The sequence below is a fragment of the Bos taurus genome, chromosome 15 (assembly GCF_002263795.3).
Source record: "Bos taurus isolate L1 Dominette 01449 registration number 42190680 breed Hereford chromosome 15, ARS-UCD2.0, whole genome shotgun sequence".
Lineage (NCBI taxonomy): Eukaryota > Metazoa > Chordata > Mammalia > Artiodactyla > Bovidae > Bos > Bos taurus.
In genome coordinates this window covers 22,560,980-22,586,982 of record NC_037342.1, presented here as the reverse complement: position 1 = coordinate 22,586,982, position 26,003 = coordinate 22,560,980, and the positions used below count along the sequence as shown (strand labels likewise).

The 26,003-nt window shown below is 37.9% G+C and overlaps 1 protein-coding gene across 2 annotated transcripts in view; it reads right to left on the bottom strand.

Annotated features, from left to right (window-relative positions):
* Nucleotides 1–6,214: 6,214 nt before the first annotated feature.
* The window catches only part of BCO2 (beta-carotene oxygenase 2), a 67,701-nt gene continuing 47,912 nt past the window's right edge, over nucleotides 6,215–26,003 (bottom strand). The window contains exons 7-12 of one of the 2 annotated variants that reach the window (XM_024975217.2): nucleotides 25,305–25,465; nucleotides 24,222–24,389; nucleotides 9,730–9,867; nucleotides 8,959–9,141; nucleotides 7,925–8,035; nucleotides 6,215–7,002 (exon numbers count right to left, since the gene is read on the bottom strand). In XM_024975217.2, the coding sequence (XP_024830985.1) occupies nucleotides 6,952–7,002; nucleotides 7,925–8,035; nucleotides 8,959–9,141; nucleotides 9,730–9,867; nucleotides 24,222–24,389; nucleotides 25,305–25,465 (812 nt within the window). In that variant the 3' untranslated portion in view covers nucleotides 6,215–6,951. The remainder of the gene's footprint in view (nucleotides 7,003–7,924; nucleotides 8,036–8,958; nucleotides 9,142–9,729; nucleotides 9,868–24,221; nucleotides 24,390–25,304; nucleotides 25,466–26,003) is intronic. The other variant, NM_001101987.2, reaches the window with a different exon arrangement.

Sequence of the window (26,003 nt, the reverse complement as noted above, 5' to 3'; positions counted from 1 at the left end):
CTGCCGGCCGGAGGCCGTTAATAGACGTCCCTTGTGCGTGCCAAGTCCCTTCAGGCTGGTCCGACTCTCTGCGACACTGTGGACCTTAGCTTGCCAGGCTCCTCTGTCCATGGGATTCTCCAGGCAAAGATACTGGAGTGGGTTGCCATGCCCTCCTCCAGGGGATCTTCCCCACTCAGGGATCAAACCGGCCTCTTTTATGTCTCCTGCATTGACAAGTGGGTTCTTTACCATTTTACCACTAGCGCCACCTGGGAAGCCCTAACCGAGGTCCCTTACCATCCTCATCTCTTGGAATAGCAAGCACTCAGAGAGGTGGGCGTGCCTCGGAGCGTTAGAATAAGGTGGTTGGGGGCTTAGTGTCTTTCATTGTTACCTCTGCTCAATGAAGTCCTTCCCACTCTCTTCTAGACAGCCCTGGGTTACAGTAGAAACCGCCAGTTGCTGCTTATTCTGAGATGAGTCCCAGGGACAGCCTATATAGTTTAAAGGGAGCAAAATTTGAGGGCACGTGGGGTATCACGCGGCTTTCAGAAATACTACCTTTGGACTATTTGTAATGAGTCATATTAAGGAGACCGCTCAAGCTGTCTTTATCATCCACATGCATGCATGGAGCCATTTATCACTCTGCTGCTACTAAGTCGCTTCAGTCGTGTCCGACTCTGTGCGACCCCATGGACGGCAGTCCACGAGGCTCCCCCGTCCCTGGGATTCTCCAGGCAAGAACACTGGAGTGGGTTGCCATTTCCTTCTCCAATGCATGAAAGTGAAAAGTGAAAGTGAAGTCGCTCAGTCGTGCCCAACTCTTAGCTACCGCATGGACTGCAGCCTACCAGGCTCCTCCGTCCATGGGATTTTCCAGGCAAGAGTACTGGAGTGGGTTGCCAGTGCCTTCTCCGATTTATCACTCTAGGTTGCCACAATGCAAGCACATTCACTTGAGAAACATACACATATTAGCAATTCTCTGTCCATTGTAGACATCTCCAGAGTGAAAAGACCTTGTTTTCTTGCATCTTCTCAAACTACTTACAGTTCCCAGTATGCACCTGGTCATGTCTTTCCTCAATTCATTCTTTCGTTAAATAGTTACCTATTAAATAGTTATCTACTGTGACTGGCACTGTCTCCGGCACTGGAAAGGATGGATAAAATCATGGGCATGGCAGAAATTAAAGCCCCAGTGATGGTTTCTCTCAAATGCCTCCTGACTCCAGCTATATATGCTCTTTGTTCTGCATTGAATTATTAATATGCAGCAAATATTCCTCACGTTTTCAAATATTTTTCTCCTTTCCCCCATTGGGTTGGAAATAAAATAACTTTAAATAATTATAAACCAGAGATTTTTGAGATAGAGATTCACATTCTAGTTCAGTCCTCTCACTTTACAGATAAGAAAACACAGACCCAGATAAGTGAATTATTTATCCAAGATCACTTATAATATAAATGTTTCCCAGGCATTGACTACATGGGAGATAAACACTCTAACCTCTAACACTTCACTTGTTCTGAATACAGTTTAAGGAATCAAAACAAAAGGTAAAATGATAGAAAGAATTTCTGAGAAGCTGCTTTACTTATTTGCTTTAGTAAAATATGTCACGGTATTTGCAGAGTTCTTGCTCTATTTTATTAAAGCTAATTCTATATGAAGACACTCACCAGATTCACCCTCAAATTCACTGGGGCACAAGCCCCTGTGGTGAATTTCTATTGTATTCAAATACAATAATGAATTTGTATTAATCTTGTTACAAATCGAATTGTTTCCTCAAAGTTAAATGTGTTGATGTCTCAACCGTCAGTACCTCAGAATATAGCTTTATTTGAAAATAGTCTGCAGAAGCAGTAAGGTCACTAGGGTCACTAATCCCTTTTCCCTTCACTTGTATACCACATACTTCTTTCCCTGAGTCTTTGGACACTGGCTAGTTACGAGTTGAACTTATGGAAAGGAAGAGGCCCTGCCTAGGCTTTGAGCCTCAGTCATGCTCTGCTGTGCTTAGTCACTGTGGCCCACCAGGCTCCTCTGTCCATGGAATTTTCCAGGCAAGAATACTGGAGTGGGTTGTCATGCCCTCCTCCAGAGGATCTTCCCAACCCAGGGTTAAACCCAGGTCTCCCACACTGCAGGCCAATTCTTTATCATCTGAGACACCAGGGAAGCCCAAGAATACTGGAGTGGGTAGCCTATCCCTTCTCCAGGGGATCTTCCTGACCAAGGAATCAAACCAGGGTCTCCTGCCTTGCAAGTGGATGCTTCACCAGCTGAGCTACCAGGAAAGCCCCAAGACTAAGTCATATGCTCATTCAATTTCCAAAACTTTGTGCACTGGTTTACCAGCCATACACACTTAGATTATAAAATGTGGTTGATCCTGTTTTGTCTTCTCCTTTGAGAACTGTGTTGATGGCAGGGCCAAGGCAGAATCCAGGCATCTTTGGATCAAAATCTTATTTTTATACTGCTAATCTTCCTATGTTTGAGATTCACTCTTTGTGGAGTAGGACAGAGTAAAGGTTTATAAACAGAAGAAAGGCATGATCAGATATATCTATGTACCTCCCAGATGTCACCTGTGGTCTTCTTCACCCTTCAGATCCAAATAAGATCTGGATAAAACTTCCATGTTTTGTCTGGGGGGATACAATGCCTTTTCAAAGACTCCTGTGAATATCAACGGGTTTATGTTCTTACGGTTATCTCGGCCTCTAAGCTCCCACATCTGTTGTATTAAGTTCTGTTTGGGCATCTTCTTGCCATTCTGTACCTACTGCTGCTGTTCTATATCTCACCAACCCAGACACGAAACCCCAACACGTGGCATTTGTATGTATGCAACTCTCTGCTGAAATGAATAGGGTTTGTGATGTTTATAATAACCCTCAAGGAAAACTGAGAAGAAACTATGTTGGTCCAGGACTGTACAGTGAGCCTAATGAGCTCAGATTGCCCCAGACTACATGTTTGCGGGGGAGCAGGGTTTCCTCCAGCAACATTCAGTATGCACAAGGAGCATGCACAGGTTAAGTGGCCTGGGCTTGGCGTATAACTGAAGGGAAAGAGAAGAAGGCATTTGGGCATATGGTTTAAGTGACAGATCTAGACTGATCTGGGCTGTTGGTAAAAACTGATGGGGTTTAGAAATGCAAAGATTATATGGTCTCTAGTGCCACCTGTTGCCCAACTACATGAAGAACTATTCAGTTCAGTTCAGTCGCTCAATCGTGTCCGACTCTTTGCGACCCCATGAATCGCAGCACGCCAGGCCTCCCTGTCCATCACCAACTCCCGGAGTTCACTCAGACTCATGTCCATCGAGTCAGTGATGCCATCTAGCCATCTCATCCTCTGTCGTCCCCTTCTCCTCCTGCCCCCAATCCCTCCCAGCATCAGAGTCTTTTCCAGTGAGTCAACTCTTCACATGAGGTGGCCAAAGTACTGGAGTTTCAGCTTTAGCATCATTCCTTCCAAAGAAATCCCAGGGCTGATCTCTTTCAGAATGGACTGGCTGGATCTCCTTGCAGTCCAAGGGACTCTCAAGAGTCTTCTCCAACACCACAGTTCAAAAGCATCAATTCTTCGGCGCCCAGCTTTCTTCACAGTCCAACTCTCACATCCCTACATGACCACAGGAAAAACCATAGCTGTGACTAGATGGACCGTTGTTGGCAAAGTAATGTCTCTGCTTTTCAATATGCTATCTAGGTTGGTCATAACTTTCCTTCCAAGGAGGAAATCTTTTAATTTCATGGCTGCAGTCACCATCTGCAGTGATTTTGGAGCCCAAAAAAATAAAGTCTGACACTGTTTCCACTGTTTCTCCATCTATTTCCAATGAAGTGATGGGACCAGATGCCATGATCTTCGTTTTCTGAATGTTGAGCTTTAAACCAAATTTTTCACTCTCCACTTTCACTTTCATCAAGAGGCTTTTTAGTTCCTCTTCACTTTCTGCCATAAGGGTGGTGTCATCTGCGTATCTGAGGTTATTGATATTTCTCCCAGCAATCTTGATTCCAGAAGAACTATTAAGTTGGTACAAAAGTAATTGTGGTTTTGCACTGGCTGAACTTTGCCTTTTGATATTGGAATACATTCTTGAATAAATGTGGTCTATGTTATATATCATTTTAACACAATTTCTTGCTTTATTATTTTTGCTAATGACTTATTACTTGTTTACTTTATATTTATTTTAGACTAGGGAAATGATGTTAGAGAAAAAGTAAATTCAAATGAATTTTTTATTCAACTTCAAAATGGGCAGTAAAGCAGCAGAGATAACTTGCAACACCAACAACACATTTGGCCCTGGAACTGCTAACGAACATACAGTGCAGTGGCAGTTCAAGAGGTTTTGCAAAGGAGACAAGAGACTCAAAGATGAGGAGCATAGTAGCTGGCCATCAGAAGTTGACAAGAACAAATTGAGAGCAATCAACAAAGCTGATCCTCTTAAAACTACACGAGAAGTTGCTGAAAACCTCAGTGTCGACCATTCTACAGTTGTTTGGCATTTGAAGCAAATTGGAAAGGTGAAAAAGCTCAATGAGTGGGTGCCTCATGAGCTGACCAGAAATTTTAAAAAATTTCATTTTGAAGTATAGTCTTCTCTGTGTAACAACAAACCATTTCTCAATCAGATCATGACTTGCAACGAAAAGTGGATTTTATATAACAACCCGCGGTGACCAGCTCAGTGGCTGGACCAAGAAGAAACTCCAAAGCACTTCCCAAAGCCAAGTTCAGTCAGTTCAGTTCAGTCACTCAGTCGTGTCCAACTCTTTGCAACCCCATGAACCGCGGCACACCAGGTCTCCCTGTCCGTCACCAACTCCCAGAGTCCACCCAAATCCATGTCCATCTAACTCAAAGCCAAACGTGCACCAAAAGAAGGTCATGATGATCTGCTGCATGTCTGATCCACTACAGTTTTCTGAATCCCAGTGAAACCATTACATCTGAGAGTATGCTCAGCAAATCAATGAGATGCATTGAAAACCGCACGGTCTGAAGCCAGTATTGGTCAACAGAAAGGGCCGAATTCTTCTCCATGACAACGCCAGACCGCAGGTCACACAACCAGTGCTTCAAAAGTTGAATGAATTGGGCTTTGAAGTCTTGCCTCATCCACCATATTCATCCGACCTCTTGCCAATTGACTACCACTTCTTCAAGCATTTCGACAACTTTTTCCAGGGAAAACGCTTCTACAACCAGCAGGAGGCAGAAAATGCTTTCCAAGAATTCATCGAATCCTGAAGCATGGATTTTAACACTTATTTCTCACTGGCAAAAATGTGTTGATTGTAATGGTTCCTATTTTGATTAATAAAGATGTGTTGAGCCTAGTTATAGTGATTTAAAATTTATGGTCTGAAACTGCAATGACTTTTGTACCAATGTAATACCAACTTTTCATGAATCTCTGAATAACCAGACACCTGAAGATTAGGGAAAATGCCTGATTTTAACAACATCTCTCAAAACAACAGCTTCCCAAGCCTGAGCTGGGGGCAGGATAGGAGGTAGTAGTGGGTGGTTCAGCTGCAGTGGCATGTGCTGTGGACAGCAGAAAAGTAGGCATTTTAGAAGGAGCATGCAAGCATGATATCCTCTGTGAGTACTTAGAAGCGACAGGTAGGCTGTGATGGGAAAAAAAAGGGGGGGAGCTTTTTCAGACCTATATTCACATTCTACTAGCTATATTTATTTTTATTTCTTCTTCCAAGTATGAGAACCTCTGTTACCCATCTATCTGGTGGTGACAATTTTTAGTTTTTGACCCAGGTCTAGTTTTTCTTTCGTGTATCTTTATTACCCATAAGATATTTCCAGTAAATATAAATTTAAAACTCTCTTCAAAGTTGTATCAATGCTTAAGGTTTTCAAAGAAGATCCCTTGTTGGGGTCCTTTAATGGACCAGGACCTGGTGGTCCAGAGGCAACCATAAGAAAGTGAAAAAGAGAAAAAGGCTGAAACACCCTGGTTTACGCAGAAAACCAATAAAGTCCTTGACACAGGACTTGCGTCTCTCACGAAGGCACCGGGCACCCTCTCGAGGAGGGGTGAAGGCACAGGGTTCCTTCTCAAGAGAGTCTTAGAAGCCCGGGCAGGAGAGTGAGCAAGATGGGTTTCTGCGCTCCAAGGAGTCAGCCGGAGAGAGAGAGACAGAAAGAAAGACACAGGGACCCAATCTCTGATGGAGCAAAGGTGCTTTAATGATTTTTCTGTGAGTATATATAGTCTGTATATATATTCTTTTGTCAATGATAAATATCAGAAAATCAAACGTACAGTAACCGTTACCAAGAGAACAAGGGATGATGATGGTCACAAGGTCAGGAGACAATCCATATCTCAAGAAAGGGGATCGAGACTAAGCAGTTTTGTCGTAAAGAGAATCTTTACTAAAGATGTAAGCCTGTCTCACACAATGACCCCAATTCCTGGGAGCAGTGTGCTGTTCCGCTTAAAAAGAAACAAAGGACTTGTGAGAAACAGCACTTAGGAATCCTCCTGCTAAACATTCCCTGACAATCCCTAAGAAAATATAACACCATGATTATTTCATGAATTCAATTTTTAACAGAAATTTTAAAAGCAGATGTCTACTGTTTGGAAGGTAAGGTACACTTTTGCTCTCTCTTATGTAGCGAGCACATTCATTCAAACCTAGTTCCCAGAGCTTGTGGCTGTTCCATCAGATGGTCACGAAGGTGCCATGGAACCCATATGGCATTTGCACAGGCACTTCGGCTCGGCCCAGTTCTTCAAAGTTCTTGGCATCCAAGACAAGAAGAAAATTTTTTTTGTTCTAGAAAAAGAAAGACAATACTGAAAATTCTCTTTGTTTCTATCAGAAATCTGTTTCCTCTAGTGGGCTGTAAAATTCCTAAGGGAGAGACCATCTTTCTCATCTTCATATCCATTCTCATCACTGGGCACAGTGGCTTGCTGATTCATTCACTAAGTGCAGAATGATGAACTAAACAAAAAAAAGGAAATTATAGCTGAAGAAGTCCATACCTAGAGCAAAGAAATTACATTTATATCTATCACCTTCATAGAATCTCTTCGGGTTTAAGGATCTTCCTACCTGCTCCTTTTCCATCTCCTACGAGATATAAAAATTCTTTCTCCCAAAATAAAATGCCTCCATTTTGTGTTATTCTGGAGCTGTTCAAAAGGTAGCATTGCAAGGCAGGTTGAGATTTGCCCTGGTCTAATTACAGGGGTAGCAAATATACTGCATGAGGACTAAGTCCTAAGCCCATGGCAGACATTACTGATTACACTTTTCTCACCAAAACTTTAAAAAGTGTCACAGTCCTATACCTAGGCAGCTACTTATAAATGATCAAAGTTGGAACTCAAAGTGCATCTATCAGCCACAAGGCTTCTCTAGACAAGAAATTAGATATCAAGATTATTGAGACACTAGGTCGGAGGCTATCACACTAGATTTTTGGGTCTCTCAATTAAAACTGGCAGCACAGAGGGTGGTATAAAATATTGGACTAGAAGTCAGAAGATTGGGATTTCAATACTGGCTTTACAACTACGAGATCTGATGCAAGTCTCTTTCAACTTCCTTAAGTTACAAATTCAACATGTGTAAAATGATACCCACAAAGCTGTTTTGATGACTAACTAAGATAATATGTATGAAAGTAGTTTGTAAATAAATTCCTATCCAAATGTAAATTATTATGATTCTACAAGTAGAATTTTAAAACTGTAATAAAGTACTAATTATGATAAAAGGGTATCTAAATAATACAGAGAGAAACAAAAGGGAGAAGGTATCAAACTGGAATCAAAATAAACGATCAATAGCATCACTAAATATAACCCTCAAAATGCCCAGTGCTAGTTTTCTTTCTGACTAGTGGTGGAAAAACATTTACCTGGTTAGGGGTGATCACCACAGAAAGAATGACCCCATCATCTTCTTTACTGGCTCCTGGTACCGGAACAAAAACAGGTTCTGAGGGATAAAAGCCATCTTCTCTCCAAACCTGTAAGTCCCCAAAAAAGTATTTGATAGAAGACTGGTTATAAGCTGGAAGTGTTCTATAGCTTTTGTCAGCCCCAGCATGAATTTGGCTGCCAGTACAACAGTCCAACAGTGGAAGAATCAGGCTTACTGAACTGAATATAGGAGAGGGAGCCTTTGCAGTGGTAAATTCCATCATCATCAAACACAAGTTGTAGAGTTATAATTTCCCATCAACCGGAAATAGAGGTGTCCCATGATTCCTCTCAAAATACCATCAAGCATAGAATTATTTTTCTGGGCTTGTGGTTCATTTAGATTCCCTAGAGGGAACATACCCCTAATTCCATGGTTCTCAGATTTAATAGAAGTAAGTGGCTGCCCATTTGAGCAACAGGGATGGACCTAGAGATTGTCATACTGAGCGAAGTAAGTCAGACAGAGGAGAACTATCATTTGACATTCCTTGTATGTGGAATCTAAACAGAAATTATACAAATGAACTTATTTATGAAGCAGAAACAGACTCACAGACTTAGAGAACAAACATGATTGCTAGGAAAGGAATATGGGGAAGGGATAGTTAGGGTGTTTGGGATTGACATGTGCACACTGCTATCATTAAAATGGACAACCAACAAGGTCCTAATGTTACTACAAGAAACTCTGCTCAATGTTAGGTGGCAGGCTGGATGGGAGGGGAACTTGAGAGAGAATGGATACAAGTACATGTATGGCTGAGTCCCCTTGCTGTCCTCCTGAAACTATCACAACATTGTTAATGGGCTATATTCCAATATAAAATAAAAAGTCTTTTTTTTAAAAAAGTAAGTAGCTGCTTATCTATTTTAAAATCTCAAGATCTACCGTAAACAAAACAGTAATTAATTCAAAGGGCAGAACAGGTCTTAAAAGAGTTCAGAAAAGGAAACGGAATTTCATTACCCTCCGTGTCTTGTTCACCACGTCAACCTTGATCAGAGAATCACCCACCAAATGCCGGAAGCCACAGCCATAGAAGAACTGATACTTTTTTCCATTGAATTGGCCATAGTTGATCTGCGGAAATTCAATACTTCCTTCCTCTTTTAGGTCCTCAGGATATAGATTTTCATAAGAGCACCAAATCTAAAAGAGGGCACAAAAGAACTGATTGCTTAATTCTTACTTTCTTCAGGTCAGTGTGGGGGCTAATACCATATAAAAGTTTGTGACAGGGCTTGAGAACTGAGGTTCTACATCATTTTTAAAAATATTGTTTCTCTTTTCATCATACGTAAGAACACATAAAAGATTATTGGGTTTTGTGACTAAGTTGTCTAATGGCATAGGAGGTGGACATGGGCTTTTATTTTACTAGAGCTGAGACGCTGATAGCTATACAGTGATACGTAAGCACAAACCACCTAAAATGTGGGGATGGTCAGCGCCAACCTTAAATACTTAGACAGGGCACGACAGTTTGAAAGCTGTATAAACCTCTTTCAAAACACAAAAGGGATAGATAAACACAGTGCTCACTCCCACCTAGAATTCTGCAACTCTTTTGCAAGCCATGCTCCATGATCCTACCCTGCTCAGCTGAATGTTATAAAACTTACTAGGCACCAAACATTGTGGAGAACAGCCACACTACATAGCCACACTACTTTTCTAGTGAATAAAGAAGCACTGCTGAGGGTCAAAGTCTTAGGCTAATATCCATTCATAGCATACCTTTCCATCAGCCTGTTTCACAGCACTGGCTGAAGAATAGGTCAACGGGCTGAGGTTCTCTCCCTCAGGGGCATTCAAATTGCCAAGTAAGGGCAAAACAAACCTTCGAGGGGAATTTCTGGCTATTAAATTATAGACCTGTTTAGGAGAAAGAAGTAAACAGATGAGACAACTGTCATGCATAGAATAACAGCACATCCCAATAATTGAGATCCAGTCAACATTATTGGCATTTCTAAGTAACTGCATAAACAATCATTTTCATTCATTCATTTACTCATCAAACATCAGTTGAGTACCTTCTCTAGACCAAGCATTGTTTTAGACACTGGGAATACAAAACAGTTTCTGGCCTTATATTCTAGTGGAGGAAGAATGGTAATAGATAAGAAATAAAATATATGCTACTTAAGTAGTACCAAATAAATAATGATTATACAGCTCAAGTCAGATAGTGATAAGTGCCATTAAGAAACACACTTAAAGGTGAGGGACTAGAGAGTAAAATGGGTGCTTCCTTCCTCAGGTTTGGTCTTTCTCTATGGGGCTCTGGAACTTCCGTGATTGAAATTACTCATGTAGAGGCTATATGCTTATGTGCTGATCCCCAACAAACACTCTGGGCAACGAGCTTAGGTGGTCTTCCCTGGCAGGCAGCATTTCACACATGTCACAATCAGTTGCTGGAGCAATTAAGCAAGTCCTAGGAGAGGGCTCTTGGAAGCACACCCCTGGTTTCCTCTAAATTTCATCCCATATATCTTTCCTTTCTGTTGATTTTTCTGAGACCTATGAGCCCTGCTAGTGAATCATCAAAACAAAGAACAGTTTTGGGGGCCCCTCAACACAGCCGCTCTGCAGAGATGATGTTTAAGCAGGAGACCCTAATAAAATAAGTGTCTTTTCTGACAGTAAGAATGGTTTAAGCACATCTTCCTCTCTGGAAATACTCTAAGATGGGGAATAAACTGTATCATTTTGTCTTATATACCTAGTCCATATTATCTCCATAACATGCAGAAATGTTTTCAATACTCCTACCAAGTAAAGATTTAGTGTTGTTTTTAAGCTTCATAAAGAATTAGCTTTGGGAACTCCCCTGGTGGTCCAGTGGCTAATAATCCACGCTCCCAAAGCAAGAGTTCCAGGTTTGATCCCTGGTCAGGGAACTACAGCCCACATGCCACACTAAGCGTTCACATGCCACAACGAAAGATCACGCATGCTACAACGAAGATCAAAGATCCCACGTGCCACAACTAAGACCTAGTGTGGCCAAAAAATAAATAATTTTTAAAAGAATTAGCCTTTAAAAATTTACTTTTAAATTTATTTAAACATGTTTGGTCTTTTGCAAAATCAAAGGTGAACAAAAAGAGAGTTCCAATAGTGGTGAGTTAGGCAGCATGGATCAACCATTTCATTGATAACAGATAGAAAAGCTGGACAAAATGTTTAAAACAGCTGTTTGAAGGCGCTGGTGAGCTAAAAAGCCAACAAAGAACGATAGAGCATAGATTTGGAAAGAAAAGGAAACCCACAGATAGAAACTACATATTGGGGGCAAATTTCCACTAAGGACATCAGCTACTTTTAAGAAGAGGCAGTTGAAAGGCTAAGAAGATAGAAATATTTTATTAAACTTTTTCATTTTGAGATTATTGCAGACCCATATGCAGCTGTAAGAAACAATACAGAAAAACAATTGATCTTAAAATGGGCAAAGGGCATTTCACCTAGACATTTCACCAAGATATACAAAGTGAATAAATATAGGAAAAGATGCTGAACATTATTAGTCATTGGGAAATGCAAATCAAAATGACAATGAGATAATACTTCACACTTATTAGGATGGTTATTATCAAGGCAAAAAAAAAAAAAAAACCAGAAACCACAAGTGTTTGTGGTTTGAGAATGTAAAGAAAGTGGAACCTTTGTACATTGCTGGTGGGAATGGAAAATGGTGCATTTGCTGTTAAAAACAATTTGGCAGTTCCTCAAACAGTTAGATAGAGAATTATCATATGATCCAGCAATTCCCTTCTAGGAATATGCCAAAAAGAATTGAAAACAAGGACTCACACAGATACTTGTACACCAATATTCATAACAGCATTATTCATAATAGCCAAAAGCTGAAAACAACCCACATGTCCCTGAACAGATGAATAAACAAAATGAGTATATACATACAAGGAATATTATTAAACCTTTTAAAGGAATGAGATTCTGATACATGCTACAGCATGAGTGACCCATGAAAAGATTTTGATAAATTAAGTAAGCCAGACACAAAAGAAGAAATATTGTATGATTCCATTTATATGAGGTACATAAAATAGACAAATTTATAGAAACAGAAAGTAGGATAAAGGCTACCACAACCTTGGGAGATGGAGGCTATAGGAAGCTGTTATTTAAAGGGTACAGAGCCTCTTTGTAGGATCAAGAACAAGTTCTGAAAATGAACCGCAGTGCTGGTTGCACAACATTGTCACTATATTTAATGTCACTGAATTATACACATAAAATTGTCTAATGGTAAATTTTGTGTTATGTATATTTTACCACACAAAAAAGAAACAATGAAGAGAGCTCTCATGAGCCTTCATGAAGTCTCAACAACGATCTCTTACATAACTACACTACAATATCACAACCAGGAAACTTACATGGATATAATCCACCAACATTATTCAGATTTTATCCATTTAACACGCATTCATTTATGTGTGTTTTGTGTGTGTGTGTAAATTTTATCATATGTAAACTTATATGATCACCACCACACTCAAGATACAGAACAGTTCTATCACTACCAAGATCCTTCATGTCACACTTTTATAAGGATATTTATAAGGATATTTATAAGGATATTGCCACATCAACTCCCTCATCACTTGATCCTAATGAGAAGAGATTTTGATAGTTTTGAAAAGCTAGAGGGACAAAAGTTGTAGTTCAAAGTCTTCAAGAAGGGAATGTCTTGATAAACCTCTAGCTCTTTTGGTCACTACCCTTTAAGATGTACCCTAGGAGTAAGAATAAACAAAAACAGTCCAGCTCTTGCAGCAACTGTGTCATGTTTCAAATTATCTCAATCTTTATAACTAGATTAAGAATATCTGCAATTGATAATGTACCTTAGCCATCTGCCAGAAACAAATGAAAATCTTCTCTGAAGGAAGACAACAGAGTCTCCAAATATTCCTCCTAAAATTTTTCAAACACAATATTCTGTGTAGAATAAAACTTAGTCAGCACTTAAGAAGACAGCAAAGTATAATTCAAAGGAAAAAAAAAAAAGATAAGCAACAGATGATAGAAACTGAACCACCGGGGATCCATATAATAGAGGTATCAAACTTTAACTATTCTGAATACATCGGAGGAAATTATTTTAAATTGGGGTTATAGCAGAGAATCACAAATTATAAAAGAGAAGGTATTCAAAATTCCAGAACTGAAAAAAGCAATGAGTTTAAGACCATAGTGCCTAGATTTAAGAGCAGGATACATACAGCTGAAGAAAGAAAGTTTGAATGGTAAGATAAGAAGAAAAGAGCCAAAGCAAGATACTTAGAGCAAAGGATGGAAGATACTAAAAAAGAACATAAGCAACAGAGAGCTAGAGTGGAAAAGGGTATCATATGTGTACTCTAGCCCCAGAAAGAAAAGAGAGAAAAGATTTATTAGATGCAATATTTGAAAAAATAATGGGTGAAATTTTTCAAAGCTAATGAAAGACATCAAACCGTAGATTCAAAAATCCTTAAAAAAATAAATCAAAAGGAAATCATACTGAAAAATATCACAGTACTAACTTCAGAAAATCAGAGAAAATCTTTGGGGGGTAATGGATCAACTTCAAAGCAGCAAAGCTTTTAACTGACAACTGATTTCTCAACAGAAATCAGAAGACAATAAAATGATATCTTTACAGTGTTGAAAGAAAATAAAAACTTAGATTCTTTATCCAATGAAAACATCTTTCAAGAAAGAAGGTATAATAAAGACATTTTTCTGACAAACAGAAATAGAGATTTCATCACCATATCAGCATATCTAAACTAAAGAAGACAGTAAAAGATGTTCTTCAGTCAGAAAGACAATAATACCACATGGACACCCAGAGAGGCAAGAAGGAATTAAGAGCAAGAGAAGGTACTGATGTAGGTAAATGGGTAGTATGGGTAATTATGTTTACATAAAACAATATTGATAATAATGCTTTACAGGGGTTAATATAAAGAGAGAATTCAAATATATAATGAACAGTAGCATATAAATTGGGAATATAATAAATGGAGTTAAAGTGTTCCAGACTCCCTCCATTGTCTGGAAAGAATTAAAAGAACTAATTTATCAATATAATATATTGTGCTAAGTCAGTAATGAAAACTATACACAACGTCAAAAGACAACCCTCAGAATGGGAAAAAATAATACCAAATGAAACAACTAACAAAGGGTTAATCTCCAAAACATACAAGCAGTTCATGCAACTCAATACCAAAAAAACAAATAACTCAATCAAAAAAATAGGCAAAAGACCTAAACAGGCATTTCTCAAAAGCAAACAGACGGTGATTAAACACATGAAAAGATGCTCAACATCGCTTATTATTAGAGAAATGCAAATCAAAACTACAATGATATATCACCTCACACCAGAGGGCAGAGAGAAGAAGCAAGAAGAACCAAAATCCCACAGCAGCTAGAATGAAAACCACATTACAGAAAGTTAATCAAAATGAAAAGGCAGAGGGTTATGTCCCAGATGAATGGACAAGATAAAATCCCAGAGAAACAACTAAATGAATGGCGATGGGCAAACTTTCAGAAAAAGAATTCAGAATAATGCTAGTGAAAAAAGAACAGAGAAGATGCAAGGAATGTTTACCAAAGACCTAGAAGAACTAAAGATCAAACAAACAGATTTGAACAATACACTAGAAGAAATCAATAGCAGAATAACTGAAACAGAAGAACAGATAAGTGACCTGGAAGACAGAATGGTGGACATCACTGCCACAAAACAGAATATAGAGAAAAGAATGAAAAAAAAAAAGAAGAAGACAGCCTAAGAGACCTCTAGGACAACATTAAATGCACCAACATTTGAGTTAGAGGGGTACCAGAAAGAGAAGAGAGAGAAAGGACTCAGGAAAATATTTGAAGAAATAAAAGTTGAAAACTTCCCTTACATGGGAAAGGAAATAGTCAGCCAAGTCCAGAAAGTACAGAGAGTTCCAGGCAGGATAACCCCCAGGAGGAATACACTGAGACACACAGTAATTGAACTGACAAAACTTAAAGACAAAGATAAAATGTTAAAAGCAACAAGGGAAGAACGACAAATAACACAAGGGCACTCCCATCAGGTTATCAACTGACTTCTCAAATCTGGCTTGTAGAAAGAAACTCTACAAGCCAGAAGGAGACGGCATGGTATATCTAGAGTGATGAAAGCGAAGAACCTACAACCAAGGGTACTCTACCCAACAAGACTCTCGTTCAGATTTGATGTAGAAATGAAAAGTTTCCAGACAAGCCAAAGTTAAGAGAATTTAGCACCACCAAACCAACTTCACAAGAAATGCTATAGGAACTTTCTCAGCAGGAAACATAAGAGAAGGAAAAGACCTACAAAAAATAAATTCAGAACAATTTAGAAATTGGTAATAGGAGCATATATATCAATAATTACCTTAAATGTAAATGGATTACAGGCACCAACCGGCTGGGCAGATGAAAATGTGTGCATGTATGCGCTTCCACTTACCACGTCACTCTAGTTAACCCCTCAAATTCTATGTAATTATTTTATATTGTTCAGTTCAGTTCAGTCGCTCAGTCATGTCCGACTCTTTGCGACCCCATGAACCGCAGCATGCCAGGCCTCCCTGTGCATCCCCAGTTCCCAGAGTCCACCCAAACCCATGTCCATTACGTCGGTGATGCCATCCAACCATCTCATCCTCTGTCGTCCCCTTCTCCTCCTGCCCTCAATCTTTCCCAGCATCAGGGTCTTTTCCAATGAGTCAGCTCTTCACATCAGGTGGCCAAAGTATTGGAGTTTCAGCTTCAACATCAGTCCTTCCAATGAATACCCAGGACTAATCTCCTTTAGGATGGACTGGTTGGATCTCCTTGTAGTCCAAGGGACTCTCAAGAGTCTTCTCCAACACCACAGTTCAAAAGCATCATTCTTCAGCGCTCAGCTTTCTTTATAGTCCAACTCTCACATCCATACATCACTACTGGAAAAACAATAGCCTTGACTAGATGGATCTTTGTTGGCAAAGTAATGTCTCCGATTTTAATATGCTGTCTAGGTTGGTCATAACTTTCCTTCCAAGGAGCAAGCGTCCTTTAATTTCATGGCTGCATTCCCCATCCACAGTGATTTTGGAGCCCAGGAAAATAAATTCTGACACTGTTTCCACTGTTTCCCCATCTATTTCCCATGAAGTGATGGGACCAGATGCCATGATCTTAGTTTTCTGAATATTGAGCTTTAAGCCAACTTTTTCACTCTCCTCTTTCACTTTCATCAAGAGGCTCTTGAGTTCTTCACTTTCTGCCATAAGGGTGGTGTCATCTGCATATCTGAGGTGATTGATATTTCTCCTGGCAATCTTGATTCCAGCTTGTGCTTCTCCAGCCCAGCCTTTCTCATGATGTACTCTGCATATAAGTTAAATAAGCAGGGTGACAATATACAGCCTTGACATACTCCTTTTCCTATTTGGAATAAGTTTGTTGTTCCATGTCCAGTTCTAACTGTTGCTTCCTGACCTGCATACAGGTTTCTCAAGAGGCAGGTCAGGTGGTCTGATATTCCCATCTCTTTCAGAAGTTTCCACAGTTTATTGTGATCCACACAGTCAAAGGCTTTGGCATAGTCAATAAAGCATAAATAGATGTTTTTCTGGAACTCTCTTGCTTTTTCCATGATCCAGCAGATGTTGGCAATTTGATCTCTGGTTCCTCTGCCTTTTCTAAAACCAGCTTGAACAACTGGAAGTTCATGGTTCACATATTGCTGAAGCCTGGCTTGGAGAATTTTGAGCATTACTTTACTAGCGTGTGAGATGAGTACAATTGTGTGGTAGTTTGAGCATTCTTTGGCATTGCCTTTCTTTGGGATTGGAATGAAAACTGTCCTTTTCCAGTCCTGTGGTCACTGCTGAGTTTTCCAAATTTGCTGACATATTGAGTGCAGCACTTTCAGAGTATCATCTTTTAGGATTTCAAATAGCTCAACTGGAATTCCATCACCTCCACTAGTTTTGTTTGTAGTGATGCTTCCTAAGGCCCACCTGACTTCACATTCCAGGATGTCCAGCTCTAGATGAGTGTGAATGATCACACCTTCATGATTATTTGGGTCGTGAAGGTCTTTTTTGTACAGTTCTTCTGTGTATTTTACCACCTCTTCTTAATATCTTCTGCTTCTGTTAGGTCCATACCATTTCTGTCCTTTATTGAGCCCCTCTTTGCATGAAATGTTCCTTTGGTATCTCTAATTTTCTTGAAGAGGTCTCTAGTCTTTCCCATTCTGTTGTTTTCCTCTATTTCTTTGCATTGATCACTAAGAAAGGCTTTCTTATCTCTCCTTGCTATTCTTTGGAACTCTGCATTCAAATGGGCATATCTTTCCTTTTCTCCTTTGCTTTTCACTTCTCTTCTTTTCACAGTTATTTCTAAGGCCTCCTCAGACAGCCATTTTGCTTTTTTGCATTTCTTTTCCACAGGGATGGTCTTGCTCCCTGTCTCCTGTACAATGTCACAAACCTCCGTCCATAGTTCATCAGGCACTCTATTTATCAGATCTGGGCCCTTAAATCTATTTCTCACTTCCACTGTATAATCATAAGGGATTTGATTTAGGTCATACCTGAATGGTCTAGTGGTTTTTCCCACTTTCTTCAGTTCAAGTCTGAATTTGGCAATAAGGAGTTCATGATCTGAGCCACAGTCAGCTCCCTGTCTTGTTTTTGCTGACTGTATAGAGCTTCTCCATCTTTGGCTGCAAAGAATATAATTAATCTGATTTCAGTGTTGACCATCTGGTGATGTCCATGTGTAGAGTCTTCTCTTGTGTTGTTGGAAGAGGGTGTTTGCTATGACCAGTGCATTCTCTTGGCAAAACTCTATTAGCTTTTGCCCTGCTTCATTCTGTACTCCAAGGCCAAATTTGCCTGTTACTCCAGGTGTTTCTTGACTTCCTACTTTTCCATTCCAGTCCCCTCTAATGAAAAGGACATCTTTTTGGGATGTTAGTTCTAGCAGGTTTATATTGTTTGGTTAATCATATTTCCATATGGCTTGCAATTATAATTATCTTTTTTTTTTTTTGGTCTGGCTATTGTTTGTGAAATCTGATAACATCTTTTCCATTATGTAACTATTATTCATTTAATACCGTTGTATCATGATTGGTCAACAGAAAATAATAGGATTCTGTAATACTGAAACTACCATTTAATAGAAAAACTTGTAATCACTTTTTAAAATCCAGATGCAAAATCTTGGAAGTTTTTGAAAAATACAAATACCCAGGTGTTTTTTATCTCTCTGAAGCTCCAGCTATGATTCTAATGAGCAGCCATGTTTAAAACCAACTGGACTATATGATGATCTTTTATGTTTATCTAGTTTGTTTCATTTTTTTCTATTTCATATTCAGTGTTCCCATTTCATTTAGTTTATGTTTTCCCACTTCTCCAACTCTCTCCTTTTGTTGTTCTTTTTCAAACCTTTATTGAGTGTAGTATAAAAGCTTTTGTATACATATTAAAAAAAAGCTTTTGTATACATATATATACACATATATTTATAAAGGTTTTGTGTATATATATACACATATATATATGTATAAGATAATATATATATATTAGAAAACATGAATTTTTGTCTAGCTAAAAAAATTTATGACATCTTGATTCCACCTGTTTGACTAAGTATGAATAGAATGCTAGATTTATCATTTATATTTGTTTAATACTTTGATATAGTTCTATTCATTCTGGCATCTGGTATTACTGCTGAAAGTCTAGAAAACTTATTATCTTTGTGATTTAAAACCTTTTGAATAAGGTTTGAAGCTTCAAATGCAATTCTGAGAAAATAAAGAAATACTATGCTGTAAAAAAAAAACAACAACAGGAGATTAACATATGATAGACAGCAAATTGCCAATGTTTGTTGGATCATAAAGAAAGCAAGGGAATTCCAGAAAACATCTACTTCTGCTTCATCAACTATGCAGAAGCCTTTGACTGTATGGATCACAACAAAGTGTGGAAAATTCTTAAGAGATGCGAATACCAGATCACCTTACCTGTCTCCTGAGAAATATGTATGTGGGTCAAGAAGTAACAGCTAAAATTGGACATGGGAGAATGGACTGGTTCAAAATTGGGAAAGGAGTATGCCAGGGCTATATATTGTCACCCTGTTCATTTAACTTTATTCAGAGCACATCATGCAAAACATCAGACTGAATGAATTAAAAGCTGGAATCAAGATTGCCAGGAGAAATATCAACAACCTCAGTTATGCAGATGATACCACTCTAACAGCAGAAAGTAAAGAGGAACTAAAGAGCTTCTTGATGAGGGTGAAAGAGGAGAGTGAAAAAGCTGGCTTAGGACTCAACTTTCAAATAACTAAGATCATTGCATTACTTCAAGGCACATTGAAGGGGAAAAAGTGCAAACAGTGACAGCTGTTATTTTCTTGGGATCCAAAATCATTGCTGATGTGATTGTAGTCTGAAATTTTAAAAAGCTTGCTCCTTGGAAGGAAAGCTAGGACAAATCTAGACAGTGTATTAAAAAAGCAAAGATATCACTTTGCTGACAAAGGTCCATATAGTTAAAGCTATGATTTTTCCAGTAGTCATGTAAATGTGAGAGTTGGACCATAAAGAAGGCTGAGCACAGAACTGATGTTTCTGAATTGTGATACTGGAGAAGACTCTTGAGAGTCCTTTGGACTGCAAGGAGATCAAACCAGTCAATCCTAAAGGAAATCAACCCTAAATATTCATTGGAAGGACTGATGCTGAGCTCCAATAATTTGACCACCTGATGAGAAAAGCCAACTCATTGGAAAAGACCTCGATACTAGGAAATATTGAAAGCAAAAGGAGAGGGGAGCAGGGGATGAGATGGTTAGATAGCAACACCGACTCAATCAACATGGATTTGAGCAAACTCCAGGAGATAGTGAAGGACAAGGGAAGCCTGGCATGCCACAGTCCATGGGATCACAAAGAGTTGGACACAACTTAGCAACTGAACAACAACAACAGTTAATAACTAAAGTACAAATTTTGTTCAAATTTCACAAAATTTTATGCTAGTGTCTATCGTTTGTTTTTATACCTTACTCAAGACTCCACACTGTATTTAATTGCACTGAGCAGCTTCAGCTGCATGCAACAAATTCTGATAAATTCTCTTTTCATTTTTATGCTGTTACAAATATTTTCTAATTTTTCTTGTTATGACTTCTTAGATACACCCATCATTTAAAAGTATACATTTAATTTCCAAATACATGGCATTTTAAAAGTATCTTTGATATTGATTTCTCATTTTGATATTAATTCCTCATTTAAATACTTCTCTGCAATCACCCTCTGTGTTTTTTCAGTCTTTTAATTTTATTGAGGCTTTCAATAACTAAGTCAAAGCTCTCTCTTGGGAAATGTCACATTGCACTTGAAAATATGCGAGTTATCTTCAAATATCTTTTGATATTGATTTCCAGTATAACAGTGATAAGAGAACAGATTCTATGTGATTTCAGTAACTTTAGATGACAAAATTTTTGCACCTTGTTTTATGTCCCTGGATATGCTCTGGTGTCCCCTGGTTTATAGTCTATGGGTACTTGAATAGAATAGAATTGAATAGAATTTGTCGCCTACTGTTGTGTGAAAATCTTAATTATGTTGAACTGGTTCATATTGCTTTTCAGGTCTACTATATCATCCCACTTTTCTCTCTAGTCATTATATTAGTTTTTGAGAGTTTGATATTGAAACTCCAACTAAAAATCTTAATTTATCTACTTAAAAAGATAATTGTAATATATAGTGGGAGTATATTGTAACTTTGTTCGGTATTTTCCAAGTCTCTTGTAAATGTGTTGTCATACTTTTATAACTGAAAAAATAAAAAAAGAAAGAAGATATACAGATAGCCAAGAGACACATGAAACGATGCTCAACATCATTAATTATTAGAGAAATACAAATTAAAACTACAATGAGATATCACCTCATACCACTCTAAATGGCCATCATCAAAAAGACTATAAACAAGAAATTCTGGACAAGGTGTGGAGAAAAGGGAGCCCTCCTACACCACTGGTGGGAATGTAAATTGGTATAGCCACTATGAAGAATGGTACGGAAGTTCCTTAAAAAACCAAAAATAGAGCTACCATATGATCTTGCAATCCCTGGGAATATATCCAGAAGAAGAAAAAAAAAAAGGACACAGTCCAAAAGGATACATGCATTCCAATGTTCATTACAGCACTGTTTACAATACAAATTAAAGCCAAGACATGAAGTGTGAAAGCATTAGTCACTCAGTTGTGTCTGACTCTTTGCAATCCTATGGACTGTAGCCTGCCAGGCTCCTCTGTAAAGGAATTCTCCAGGCAAGAATACTGGAGTGGGTAGCCATTCCCTTCTCCAGGGGATATTGCCAACCCAGAGATCAAACCTGGGTCTCCTGCACTGCAGGCAGATTCTTTACCATCTGAGCCACCAGAGAAGCCTCAGCCAAGACATTGAAGCAACCTAAAAGTCCATCAACAGAAGAATGGATAAAGAAGATGTGTAACATATATGCAATGGAATATTACTCAGCCATTAAAAAGACAGAAATAATACCATTTGCAGCAACATGGATAGAGATGATCATAGTGAAGTAAATCAGATAAAGCAAATATCACAAGACACTACTTATATATGGAATCTAAAAAATATGATACAAATGAACTTATTTACAAAACAAAAACAGACTCACAGACATAGAAAACAAATTTATAGTTTACAAGGGGCTTGCCAAGTGGCACTAGTGGTAAAGAACCTGCCAGTCAATGCAGGAGACATAAGAGACGAGGTTTGATCCCTGGGTCCAGAAGATCCTCTGGAGGAGGGCATGGCAACCTACTCCAGTATTCATGGACAGAGGAGCCTGGCAGTCTATAGTCCATGGGTTTGCAGAGTCAGACGTGACTGAAGCAATTAGCATACATGGTTTACAAAGGGGAAAGATGGTAGAGGGGATAAACTGGGAGTGTGAGGTTGACATATACAGACTATAATATTTAAAATAGATAACCAACAAGGACCTACTAAATAGCATAGGGAACTCTGCTCAATATTGTTTAATAACCTAAATGGGAAAAGATTTGAAAAAGGATAGATATATGTAAAAGAAACTGATTTTGCCCACTGAGCCCAGGCTGGTAATAGCTTATCATGCCTTTCAACCAAAAGAAGGTGGAAAGGAGAGAGAGAAATAAAATGGAATAAATAACTAATTATGATATGCTAAAAAATGAAGTCCAGAAACAGAATATAAATATATATAGATACTTAATTTTAGAATTAAAAATTCTTCTATAAGATAACATAAAATATTTTTATGACCTTGGCATAGGAAGATGTCCAAAACAGGATTCACAATGTATTACTCATAAAGGAAACTATTGATATACTGGATCACGTCTGTTTATCAAAAGGTACCATTAAGATAATCTGATAAAGGTATCTATAAAAATACCTGCAGCAATTTCATACTTAGTGGTGATTTATTAAACATTTTCCAAATGAGGTGGGAAAATAATTACTGCTATCAGCACTTCTTTTCAAGTTGAAGTCTTAGCTAGTACAGTAAAAAAAAAGAAGAATAAAATAAGATGCATAAGAATTGTAAAGAAAGAAATAAAACTCTCATCGTTTTCAGATAATATGAGTGTATACATAGAAAATCCAAAGTAATTTACAGATCAAACTAATAAGTGAATTTAGCAAGCTCTCTAAATATGAGATCAATATACAAAATCAACTTCATTTCTACATATCGTCAAAAACAGAATGAAAGTTTTAAAGATAAAATTTACAACAGTTTCAAAACATTCTAACTCCCTAATGATGACTTGAACTAAAGATATGTAATATCCTCACACTGAAAACTATAAACATTCCTTCAAGAAATTTTAAAAGATTCAGGACTTTCCTGGTGGTACCATGGGCAAGAATCTGCCTGCCACTGCAGGGGATACAGTTTCAATCCCTGATCCAGGAAGATTCCACATGCTGAGGCACAACTAAAGTCAGTGCACCACAACTTCTGAGCCTGTGCACCACAGCTACTAAAGCCTGCACTCTCTAGGGCCTATGGGCTGTAATTACTGAGCCCATGAGCCACAGCTACCAAAGCCTATGCGCCCAGAACCCATGCCCTGCAACAAGAGAAGCCGCTGCAATGAGAAGCCAGTGCCCTGCAATGAAGAGTAGCCCCTGCTCACTGCAACTAGAGAAAGCCCAGAAGGCCCAGCACAGCCAAATAAATAAAAAGAATAAATTTTGTTAATGTAAATGTAACTTTTTAAAAAGATATTTTAAAAGATTAAAATAAATGGAGAGAGATTCCCTGTTCATGAGTTGGAAGACTCAATATTTCTCATTATTGTAAAGATGTCAGTTATGTCCAAATTAATCTAGACAGATCATACAATATGATCCCAACCATGGTTTTTTTTGTTTGTTTGCTTGTTTGCTTTTACAAAAACTAATAAGTTGATTCTAAAACTTATGGAAATGCAAAAGGCCAACAAAAACTGAGGCAATCTTTAAATAGAAAGGAGCTAAAGTACTTATACTGTAAATATCAAGATATCAAGACCTACCATACAGGTATAATAACATAAGTAAGCTAAGTAAATGTAAGTAAACCTTAAAAGCAATGTTTTTTAAAAATTTAAAAATAAAACTACAGCAGAAAACAATTTTCATTACATAATCCAAGGAAAATTTCTGCCTTAGATTGATTATCAGGAAAAAATGAATCCCTTCAAGCTGAGGAACTAAGACATTTTCTTTTATCGAAGGATTAATATTATAGTTTTGCTTTGCTTACCATTTTACTATCCCTTCTAAGAAATGTAAATATGTTTAGTGCTCAAGTGTAATAAGGAACTAATCACAAGTGTTTCAAAACATATTTCTTGGTTTTCTTTAATATAATTTTTACTAAGCATTAAGTACATATTTCGAATTATTCTGAAGTATTAAATAAATAAATTACAAACTTATGTCTTCAATGATTTAAAACCATTCTCCCTCTTTATTTGCCAGAGAGGCAAGAGAAACTGCAAATTCCAAGCCCAAAGCCAAAACTTGGCTAGATCAAAATTATTTTGACCACTCTTGACAAATCAGAGAATTCTACCTGATCAAGCTCTTTCCCAGTTTTCCTAAGATTCTGTAGTTGGTAGACTTCTAAAATTCCTCCATCATCCTGACAGCACAAATCAATGACAACACAGCCCTGGTCCTCAAAGGCATTGATTTGGTGAAAAGTAACAAAAGGTTTACTGAAGTACATCCCTGGAAGAAGCTGCAGGAACACAATGAGAAAGAGATATTTTATTTCCTTTAGGGTACAGATCCACAAAGTGCAAATTAAGATTTCTCCCCGTTTAAGTAATAGGCCTGGTAGGTATGAAAACCAGAATATGGAATGTAGAAGCCAATCTGTTTAGATTTAAAATCATCTCATCTCATATGAATCAATAAACTGAGGCTATTTGATATAGACCAATCAACTGATTTAACTAACTTCAAAGTTCTCATGAAATATGGCCCAATATTTTGAAGAATAAATAAATCCTAAACTCTTTAGTACATGGTTAAATAGAAAATACTTCTATTAAAAAGTTTATAATAAATTAAGTGACTAATCCTCTGGAAAATGCTGTCATTACTAAAATGGGATTTTTTTGGTAATGAAATTATATGCGGGACTACAGTAAATTTGGGATACTATTTCTTTAAGGGGTTAAAAAGTAGAGAAATATAATAATGCTATTCATCAGGCATCTATAGAAAGATATTTAACCAATACGCTTTGGACTTTGGTGATATTATCATACTTGTATATCAAAATGTCATAAAAGCAACTAATAAAAATATAATTGCAAAAGTTACAGAAGACCTCTGCATGAACAGTATTCTCTTTGGCAAATATTATTATCAGAAAAATCCATGCTAACATGCCAAGAGGATTTCTTAGATGTCATTTTTATTGTCATTTTGTAATTGAATCAGATAATTTACAGGATAAAACCATTTCTTATAATTTTCTGATATGCAAAATTCACTGTATTAATTAATAAATAGCTAGCCCTCCTTATGGAAGAAGGCAATATCCTTTAATTAAGAGTGGCTTATGTAAGAAATACCCAACAAGGGAAAAATCAGTGATATGGAAATTTGCCTTTATGTCCAATCATTCATAGTCAAAATTCTCTACCTGACCAGTATGCTTATCCACCACATGAAACCGTGTATTATACTGGGGTTCCCAGCTTATTCCATCTGAAAAGGCCTTTCCTCGAATTTTAGAAGAGATGATTCTCCACAAATTGATCTTTAGAGGCTGTTCAATGAAGATGATGTAGTTCCTTGTCATTCCTAAAATGGTTCAAGTAAACAATAAAATGTTATTTGGCAAAATAGAGATGTCTGAAATGCAACAGTTATGGGGACTTGTCAGAATAGTTGGACATATTACTGTGACCTAAACAAACGCCAATCAGAAATAATTCTTCATCGTTTCTCAGCTTTGCTGTATATATTTTCTGTTCCTACATAAAAACAGGAACTTCCATACACAATGGAGTAGTACTCAGCCATTAAAAAGAATACATTTGAATCAGTTCTAATGAGGTGGATGAAACTGGAGCCTATTATACAGAGTGAAGTAAGCCAGAAAGAAAAACACCAATACAGTATACTAACGCATATATATGGAATTTAGAAAGATGGTAACAATAACCCTGTATGCGAGACAGCAAAAGAGACACAGATGTATAGAACAGTCTTTTGGACTCTGTGGGAGAGGGAGAGGGAGAGGGTGGGTTGATTTGGGAGAATGGCATTGAAACATGTATAATATCATATATGAAATGAATCGCCAGTCCAGGTTCGATGCAGGATACAGGATGCTTGG